We start from the raw sequence: 10,332 nt of genomic DNA on the forward strand, positions 1-10,332 counted from the left end.
AACTGAATTAAAATAGCTTAATGGGATACATATGGTATATATCACTATAATTAGATTGTGTCAGGCAAAAACTGAAAATGAATGATAAACTAGAAGAATAATTATTTCAAGAAAAGATATTTTTTTCCAACAGACTCTGTTGTGGGTTGTAGCAAATGGTTTGATGCTAGAAAACCCAGCGAATGCAAAAAAGAAATGTGTAAAAGAACACGCACCTTACCAAGCCTATTCCGTAGGAAAGCTTTTCCTGTGTCACATAGCAACATTAGTACAGAGACATCTTCAACGATGCTAACTTGTCAACTTCCCTTCGGACAGAAATTGAAGTGCGGAACTACGGCATGAAATAAATTTCAATATTTCTATCTTTGTCAGGTCTTATCGACCGCAAGGTAAATACAATCAGCGGAAAAACCTCTCGCCGAATCACCGCGCTTTTCCCTGGCGACTGGTGGATTTGCTAATGAAGCAACCGACCAATCAGCGTGCAGTATTTTCCCGCGTTATTTACAAACAGCTCTATTCAGTAAAAGAACGAGAAGGCGAAACAAACTCAATTATAATAAAGCTGTACAATTAGCTTAACACAACGGCCAGAAACTTTGATTCTAGTTTTGTTTCGTTTCCTTTTAATCCTTCAGATCTGCATAACAAGACAAGCTATTTATTCCTGGAAATCTCTCCAAAAATTTAAAAGCTCTGCTGAAACTACTTAATTACAAAGCAAGTTATGGTTTAAATTATTGTTTACACAAAAGTATTATTTGCCCAGCATCAGGTCGAGGCTGAAATCATTTTGTGAACTCTGTTTAACGAACGACATTGCACCGAATAAAAAGTACCCTTACTGAGGGGGGTAAATAGGGGTATGCCAATCCTCCGATCCATGCCTTTTTTGCGCCAAATCCGTCGATCCGCCAATATTTTTGTTCAAATCCGAAACCAAAATCGCATCCGGAAACAGAAGTGTAAAAGTTCAAAGGTATACTGGTAAATGTGAATGCCAGTGTTAATTTCGCACAAATAGTAAAGAAGGCAACATGCTTGATGACTACAACACAGTTCAATTCCAATAAAAGTCTCACACCTGAGTTTAAATGAGCTTCGTTCGTTTTTTTGTTCGAAAAACGTACCGACCAAGGCTGAAGAAAGATCTATGATCCAAATTTCGTTTAGGACCCAAGATTCGAACATCAAGACAGGCACAATCCGGAATCCGCGCCAAAATTCACAGCTGATCCACGATCCACTGTGTTTTCAAATCCGCGAATCCACTCGATTTACCGGAAAAATCCACAATCCGTGCGCTTTTTAAGGCCAAATCCGTCGATCCGAAAACGTATTCACACCCCTCCTTACTAAACATGTTTAACATAAAAAATTTTCGGTATTTACCTGCTCGTTCCGTTTTCTCCCGTGGTGCATTTAGATATATTTTTTCACATCTATGTATGTTTCGTGTTCCGATATACTAGGCTTCTATGTTAGCTAGCAGTTTTGTATCGCAAAATACTTCAATACCTGTCTAAAATGCAGAGTTATCTCGCAGATACCGTCACAGAAACACAAGCTCAGTGCTTAGGTATCTTGCCACGCACAATTTCTTACAGGAAGTAAATAAGACTTGTATTGTTGGTTGATTTACGGTCTTTGCAGATAAAGTACTCGCCAATTAGAATCTGAAAATCTCGCGAAACCAAATTTTTTCACGAAAAAGGAAAAAAATCGAAATGTTCAGATAGTTTTCACCTCAGAGCCGGTGAATAGCGGGAATATTTAGTTTACGTGTAATACCTTCACCGGTTTGAATAATTTAAAATATTTCCTGATCATCTGTACTTGGGAGGCTGCAGATATTATGAAAATAACTTCCAGTTGTAAAAACAATTTTTATTGCATGTTTAAAGCTGGAAAACTTGAATTTTTGTGTGGCCGCATTTTGAAAAAGATGTTTTTTCGTGATCGGGAATAAGACACTTTCGTTCATCATAAGTTATCAAACGCGCAGTAGAATATCAGAGTAAAACAGACGAGTATTGACGAGATAACTGAAACTGGAATTTTCCTTAAAAGCAAACGTTGGTACAGAATATTTCTGGCGATACAAATTATACTATGGCACTATACACATAAACCATTCACCCAATTTTTTTTTCTTTCAAAGAAATCAATGTTTATACTCGGGTGTTGTAAACGCAATTCTGGACAAATGAAATTTTGAAGGCTGTGCTATATTTTGCTCTCAGTGACCGGGCGAATATTGCATCCGACACAGTACATCTCCTGTAAACCCGACCAATCGATTTCCTTATCGAGGGAGAAGAACATAGGATTGTAAACAGGAACCCTCTCCAGGAAGGCATAAACACCGTTTATGTAGCTTTTTGACAGCTTGCAATGGTCACTTTATCGCTGTGCTTTAACAACTAATTGTATACTGAATTATCAGTTTCAAAGGCAAAATCAAATTCTATAATGGCTTGGTTCGTTGGCAAATATTGGCTTTCATGTCAGAAGTTCTTGAATGCTATTGGCTTAGTTTGAAAAGCTGTTAAATAAAACACGGGCAAAAATGATCACTATTATTTTCGTATTCCAAGTTACATGTCTACTAAAAATTAAAGATTTAAATTAACGAAAGGCGGCCCTTCGATGCTCGATTTACAATTAACGAAGAAAATCTTAATTTTGATACGATTCTCAGGGAAATTCTCGCCACACAATAAGCTCAAAAGAAATATTTCCCCATTGAGAAAATATTGAATAATTAAAACACGCGACATGATATCATATCGAAATTATACATGCAAAATGATAGGCATTTCACGGGATTAAAACGAAACGAAAAGTGAGCATTGCTAAGCTGCAAAATTCAGAATTTCAAGCGGAATATTTACCTGTTTTGGCTGCGTGTGAACATGACCACCCGTGGGCAAAATCCACAACTGTTCTTTTGTCATAATGAGTGTTTTCAAGCATAAATCAAAACGAAGATTTCCATATACTTCTTTACAGCTTCATTTGAATAAATCGTTTTAACGAAAGCAAAGATCTGCGCATTCTCGGCGCATAAAAATAACCGGCACGATTTTCTCTGCGAAAGGCGACGCAACCTGCTGCAGCCTAATTCAACACTGCGGTAAGAAATGCTCACGTGATACAGGAAATTTGAAGGTTGCCATGGCAATATCAGTAGAGGGATATATTACAAGACAATGGGCTTGTACAATGTGCAACATGCTTGAAGGAGATATCAAAGAAAAAAGCAACAACATTGGTGGCAAACATACTGCTCGCTTATGTCTGGAAGTCAAACTGATTGCTGGTTGTGGCAATATATATATAACATGATTTGTGTTTCGAATAACATTGATCTCTTACTAATAACCAAGCGCGACGGCCGTTATTGTACGGACCTCGCTGCGCCGCCCAGTCCGTGCTGCCACGTCCTCGAGCCAGTATTGAACCGTACGGCTCGATCAAGCTAGGTTAGTAAGTAGTTTATTAGATAGCATTCGCGTCAAGCTGCCAATTTTAAATTTCCTTTCGGAAGAAAAAAATACCCGGTTTATGACCGTTTCCATGGACACGGTCCGTATGGCGAAATCCCGACCAAGTGAGAGCCAATTAGAACGCTCGGATTTACCTCAAGACTATACTTGCCATATAATGATGTGATATAATAATGTGAGTTAATTAGAATAAAGTTTCTCGTCATATAATTCTGTGTCATTAGCATCAAAATGTTGATTTGGTTTAGGCTCAAAATATCTGATTGTTTAATTTAAGAAATCTGTCTAAATCAATAAATGGAATATTGAATTTAACAAATCTCGTGACTTTCATATCAGAGTTGTGTTAAAACTGTCACTGGGTTTCGAGGCCGCGTAAATAAGACATGTACCATTTCAGAGCGATATCTTTTGCCTCCTTGGCGACCCAGAGGCAGTTATTTAGTACGGGATGAGGTAAACACGGAAAAAACAAAGCGATTGTTGCCGGGTGTACCTCCTTCTGTTCCAGATAACTGTCCCTTGGTCTCCGAGGATGAATCCTTCGAAGATTGATCGTTTCCTACAGTTTAAATTGTACTATGACTACAGCGCTTTTTCTTGAATGGCTGCTAATTATAATTTCTTTTGTAAGTATAACAACTTAGTTTGACTAACCTCGTTTTTGAGTTGATAATTCAAAAGAATTTTTACTCTCAAACGAGGTCTGCAAAAAGAATTTTAGATTGGAAGCCATTTATAATAAGGGTCCATGCGGTGGGAGACGCGGTAGACCCATGGTTAGCCGGTGCGTTTGACTCCGGATCGAGCGGTCCTGGTTCGAGCCCTGGCTAGGGACATTGTGCTTTGTTCTTGTGCAAGACACTTTACTTTCACAGTGCCTCTCTCCACCCAGGTGTATAAATGGGTACCGGCGAACTTAATGCTGGGGGGGTGACCCTGCGATGGACTAACATCCCAACCAGGGGTGAGTAGAAATACTCCTAGTCGCGTCATGCTACTGAAACCGGGATAAGCTCCGGCCTGATGAGCCACTTGGCTCGTATATATACAGACTTTACCTATGCGGTTTAGGGATATAAAAAAAGAAAATTCTTAATGTAGAAGTCCTTTCTTCCGCAAGTCTCGTCAACTAATTACTTTAAATTTTAATATACCAAATGTGGGTTAGTTACTGTTTGAGTCTACGGTTGGCCCACATTCTTGACTACAGAGTTTGCAAGGCAACTCACACAGCAAGCTAGGAGTATTTTTGGAATGTGCTCGTCCTGTTTTGTGATAACGCGATTTTCTTCGTCTTCATCCGAAGTACGATTGGCGGCGACAAACTCGACTGACCACCTTCCCGGAGTTCTATCGCAGCTTCTGATTGGATAAAGAGTATTGAATTGAAAGTAGATTAAAGTGCCATGTAAATAATTATGTGTTTTTGCAATAAAAAAAAAACCAAAAAGAATCGGAAACCCTTCGGCGACTCTACGACGACTTTGCGCAGAATACACGGATTGAAAAAAACAAACGCTTGTTGCCCTAGTCTTAAGCCACGTCTACGCTACACCAGAAAAATTTGAAAACGGGGCTTTCACTCTGAAAACGCATCAAATGTTTTCCGGAAACACTACAGTGGAGGAATTTAAAAACGCAACAATCACCGGTCATTTTGGATTTGTGTTTGAGCAAACCTCGGTCGGGGAAGTCACATGATTATTGTACTGTTATCGTTTTCGAAAAGCTACGTTTTCAAAATATTTTCCGTTCACACTAAAGCGCAAAGCCGGCGTTTTCAAATTCCTCTGGTTTGAAAAGCGTTTTCGAAAAGCTCCGTTTTCGCGACGGAGTAGTGTGGACGGAAGGCCTAACCGTAGAAATAAAGCTGCGTTTTTAAATTTCTCCGGCGAAGTGTGGACGAGGTCCAATGCTTGTGTTTCTTTCAAGGTTTCTGGGCTTTTTTGCATGACAATCAAATTCATACATTATCATATATATTAAGTTATAAACAGATACTGGCAGGGATCTGAGAAAATCTTCTGGTTGTTAATATTTAGCGACGCTTTTTCAAGGATTAAAGGTAAGAGTTAAGATGTATCAGATGCGTCAAGTGAAAGAGATCCCTAATTACTAGAAGGACACTTCATTGGCTGTAACATGGCGTGGTGGGTTACCACAAGTGACGCCTGATAAATTAATAAACAAGTGGAAGGCTTTTAACTCTTCTTAATTTTGTTTTAAATACCACGAATGACAACAAAAGAAGGGCTGAACGTGTAAAAAAACACTTTGATCATTAAATTTTATATTTAATAGTAAAAAAAAATTCAGGACTTTGCAGGCAGACCCCAGAAAACTCGAAAGATAACATGTCTGAATTTATTTATATAGGAATTCTGTTAAATGTTTCACATTAATAATGAAAAAGAGTTGCGTATTACGAATATTTGAATGTCACATATGAAAATATTTTGACAAAAATAAGAAATAATTTTTCGGTTTCTCTTATGGAATTTATAAACGTTATAAGGAAATCCTCGATGGAACCACTGAAGGTAGACAAATGTTTCAACAGTGTTTCCTTTTCAAAAGTTAATTAGCAACTTCCATTGACTTTCAGACTGTCTTTCTCTTGGCATTATCAACAATGTTCAACGCTTCTTTAAGCCAAGACACTTCTGTTTCCGATACAAGCAACTTTCTTCTAATTTCTGTGAATTTCCCACTCTTTTTCTCTAAACTGTTCCTTAAATGTCGGTTCTCTTCAGTCAATGCCAGCATTGTATCATGTAAATCGTTGTAATTTCGCTTAAACTCTTGAAGCGCAAGATTTTGACTCTGGCTTAGATTCCTGGCTTCTTCAAGATCTTTCTGAGTGGCAGCAAGAACGAAAGACAACTCAGAAAACTTTCCCTGGCTGTTGAGGTTTTCTCTGAAAATTTCATTTAATTCATGACAGAGGACCAGAAGATGTTCGCTTTTTGTCGGATCCTCCTTTGAGTGATTCCTTTCATCGCTTGCGGTTTTGTTGCTGCATTCTGTAAGCTCTTCCCGAAGTTCATTCACAAGGCCTTTATAAGACGCAACTTCGTTTTCTAATGTCTGAATGCGACTTTTTCTTTCGACGTCAAGCTTTTCCCAGTTTTCCAAAGCGTTTCTCAATTCGCGGACTTCTCTCCAATACTCTTCCATTTCAGATTTGAGTTGTTTGCGAATTCTGTCTTTGTCTTGTTCGCTTTTCTCGGTTTTCTTTGTCAACAGTTCCATTTCATTGATCGCTTCAACCGCTTGATCGCTAGCGTTGTTTGCCTCCTCTCTCAGCTTACACAACTCGCTCTGATATTTACTGACAACACTTCTCAAATTTTCCACCTCCTCCCAAGACTTTTCATTCTCTTCTTTATAAGCGTCAATCATACTTTCCAGCTCTTCAATTCGCCTAGTTTTCTCAAATTCATGTTCTTCCATAAATTCAATTTTCTCCTTTAAAATGCTCAATTCAGTTTGGTGTGTTTCAGCCTCAGACTTAAGCTCTTCCTCCAGTTTAAATCTCTCAATAACTTCCTCTTCTAACCTGGATTTAAACATTGCCAACTGATTTTGCATGGAAGATAAATCTTTGCGAGTTATATAAAGTTCTGATTCAAACTCTTCACGTTCAGTTACTCGCCCACAACTGTCACACCGTGCTTGCGAATTTTCCTCACAATTCAACTTCGTTTCTCCATTAATCATATCCGTTGCGTTTACTTCGCTTTCATTTTCTGTGTTTACATGAGATGTAAATCGGTTTGATTGTTCTGTTTTCGTATCACCATTCGTGTTAACATAAGTAGGCTCGCTTTCTTCGGCATTTGAATTAAATTCTACACAATGTGGTAAACCGTGAGAGTTTCCATTCACCAAATGTACCGCCTTGTCTTCATTAAAGGTATCAGCCATGTTAAATTTCGTTTTTTCGGTCTCGACTATGACACTTCCAGGAACAGCTTCACAAAATGGTAGTAGCTTCTCTGGAGTCTTAATTCTAATGATTTCTCGGACATTTTTGCTCCCAGCTGGAGGGGAAGCCAACCTTATCGTAATGTGTGTCATGTTGTTTCACTCCTTCAATCGCTTTCCTCCTCAAACATACGAACAACACAGCACGCAGTACAGAACACAATTCAACTCTTGGCCGTCCTTGGCTGAAATCCAACGTTTTCATCCTCTTTAATGCAAAGAGCGGCTTGAAATTAAAAAATAACCTGCAAACATAAGTCTGCAAATCAATTTGAATTTCAAGTAGTTTTAATGTGAACGAACACAATCTGAATTAGCAAATGGCACTTACCAATCGAATCAGCCGTACATCCACCTATAGCAGTGATGAAGTGCTTTGCTTAATTAAATACCGCGCGAGCCTATCCTCTTTGATTACGCGAAAATTCTAATTAGAGGACGCGACTTAAAAATAAACAAGATTTATTCTGTATGACTCTTAATTTCTAATTTTAAAACTAGCACAAGCCGAAATTTTTTTAGTATTAATTTCCTCTCAGCCAGAGACAAAATACATTGCTTTATTAGCTGCGCGCGAGATTTTCCTCCTCGAAAACGCTGCGGAAGTTGACTTATCACCTTCAGCTCTTTATCTGTTACATTTTCAGTTTCGAACGGCACGTGCTCGTCGCGTACAATTCGCGTGCTCAGCATACATTTACAGTCCTATCAATAGCTCCTTTTCTGTTTATAAAAAGTTATATTTCGAATGTGTTCAGGATTTTACTGGGAGAATACTTGCCCTCTACGAGTCTTCTGTGACCTGTTTGTGACTTTGCTGCGTCCTTTCTGTCCATAAGACCGAATGCCAGTACTCTCACCTTTGACCCTAAAACTTGGTTAAAAAGATAGACTTGCAATTTATAGACCTTTTATTAACTAGCTATACATACCTGTATTTGGTTTCTCATGATCATTGCTAAGGGTTGATGGATCTCATTCTGTTGAAGATCCATCAGATTGTGAAGAATATTCAATCTCCTGAACAACAATACTCTGATCAATGATTCTGTAGACAACATTTGTCAATGAAGAGCCATCCCTTGTGTGAGACGGTAAAACTGACATCTCAAAGAGGTCGGCCCCCTTCTCTTGGGTTAGAAGAAAACACTGTACCCATCGCTCATAGAATGACTGCCTTGGAACAGACTTGGTACCACTGGGAACAGTGACTGACATCACCAGTATACCAGATTGTCGTTGACCTGAAGGCTGATTACTAAAAGGAAAACAAAAATCAAGTTCAACTGTACTGCAGCACCAGTCTACACACTAATATACAGATTTAACCAAGCCTAAAAGCAGAGCTCCTGATTAAAATAAGTTAACCTCGCTTGAGCCTGCAATCCAATTGAAAACCAGAGCCTGGTCAGCAGTCAACTTCATAAGAACTTGTGACCTCAATAAACTCTACACCTGAGCCTGCGATATGGTCACATGATAATGGTCAGCAGATACCTTGTTTCAACAAGTTTCAATTGATCAATAACATGGATGATGTATGCTCCAAACCAAGGCTGCAAATCCTGGCTGACCTATTATTGGGGTATGGCCGCCATGTTGCACGTCATTGTCATTGTTTTTGTTGTAGGGCACCTGTGCCCATGATCCATGCCACTAGCCATGTTGAACATGAAAAAAGAGTTGCATGGTTTTCTATTTATATGCATACATGTGGTTCTCTTCCTTTTGTTATGGTGCTGTGCTAAAATCTTGAGACAAGTGGGCTCAATAGAAAGTTGTGATGCTGCAAGGTTATGTTTACCAGGGAGATACACATGGGGTCTAGCCTGTCAGCAGGGTGTCCTAGGTGCTGCAGCACCAGTGGCAAAGCAGCAAAAGATGAGATGCCGAGTGAAGATAGCCAGCAAGAGACTTCCCTGCTCCTGCCTCAGTGCCTATGACAGCCTAATTGAAGACTTCAAAGGCTCTACTTATTACTATTAGACAGGTGAAATTTCAACCCAGGTGAAGTCTTGCTTGCAAATCTTGGTGTGGAACTATTCCACCATGCGTTTCTTTCCATCAGTAAAGTAACCCGCTGGTTTCATTTACTTACATTTGCTTCGACAGTTGAAAGAGAAAAGCATCCACTGTTAAGGCAAAAATCTTGGCAACTAACGGCAGATCTTCATTCCTGATTGTTGCGGGAAAGTACTCATTTATATCATCCACAATGATTGCATCGAAAACTCTAGATGTTGAGAAGTGTATTGAGGCCAGATAGTTCAAAAACTCCTCCCTTGTTTCCAGATAAACCATCTGTATATATTTCAAGGTACCACTTTCTGGCTGAGCTCTTCCTGGAGCTCGCAAAGGAAGTTTGGAGACTTTTTGGGGACAAATGTACAAGACGTGTTTTTCTTCGTCTGCAAAGCTCAGCGCAAGTTCAAAGAGAAGAGACGTTTTACCGCTTTGTGGAGGCCCGCATAACATGAGTTTATCAAACCCTGACGTATTCTTTGAGCCAAAGAGCAAAGATGACGTACTCTCTTGGTGTTTTGTCCTGGATTCACCGCCAGAGGGCTCACTGATCCCAAACAAACGCGCTAACATTTTTCCAGGCAAGACGATTCTTGCATTTTTCACCAGGCGCAAATTGTTCAGCGCTAGAAAATACTGGGTACTAGTATTTTTGAGAAAGTTCACAAGCGCTTTCAACAAGAATTTTAGCCTTTTTGGAAGAAGTATTTTAATATATAGCAGTAAAAATATTGAAAGTACCACATAAAGTTCCATGATTTTTTTCTATTATTGAAGAACTGGAGAATATAAGAACAAGAGTAGGGCC

General features: G+C 39.1%; 3 protein-coding genes across 3 annotated transcripts in view; all 3 read right to left on the reverse strand.

Moving 5' to 3' along the window:
* Nucleotides 1–5,775, reverse strand: part of LOC145494102 (uncharacterized) — a 32,911-nt gene extending 27,136 nt beyond the window's left edge. Inside the window, exon 1 of the mRNA XM_081473573.1 lies at nucleotides 2,898–5,775. Coding sequence (XP_081329699.1) covers nucleotides 2,898–2,920 — 23 coding nt within the window. The 5' untranslated portion in view covers nucleotides 2,921–5,775. The remainder of the gene's footprint in view (nucleotides 1–2,897) is intronic.
* Nucleotides 5,776–5,860: 85 nt separating this feature from the next.
* LOC145495260 (uncharacterized) lies at nucleotides 5,861–8,472 on the reverse strand. The gene is made up of 2 exons (XM_081474853.1): nucleotides 8,435–8,472; nucleotides 5,861–7,747 (listed from the first exon to the last, which is right to left on the reverse strand). The coding sequence occupies exon 2, from the start codon at nucleotides 7,593–7,595 to the stop codon at nucleotides 6,117–6,119; it is 1,479 nt and encodes a 492-aa protein (XP_081330979.1). The 5' UTR covers nucleotides 7,596–7,747; nucleotides 8,435–8,472; the 3' UTR covers nucleotides 5,861–6,116.
* Nucleotides 8,471–10,323, reverse strand: LOC145495261 (uncharacterized). Its single transcript, XM_081474854.1, has 2 exons — nucleotides 9,601–10,323; nucleotides 8,471–8,760 (listed from the first exon to the last, which is right to left on the reverse strand). Exons 1-2 carry the CDS (start codon nucleotides 10,278–10,280, stop codon nucleotides 8,478–8,480), a joined length of 963 nt encoding a protein of 320 aa, XP_081330980.1. The 5' UTR covers nucleotides 10,281–10,323; the 3' UTR covers nucleotides 8,471–8,477.
* Nucleotides 10,324–10,332: the final 9 nt, after the last annotated feature.

The sequence above is a fragment of the Orbicella franksi genome, chromosome 8, assembly GCF_964199315.1.
Source record: "Orbicella franksi chromosome 8, jaOrbFran1.1, whole genome shotgun sequence".
Lineage (NCBI taxonomy): Eukaryota > Metazoa > Cnidaria > Anthozoa > Scleractinia > Merulinidae > Orbicella > Orbicella franksi.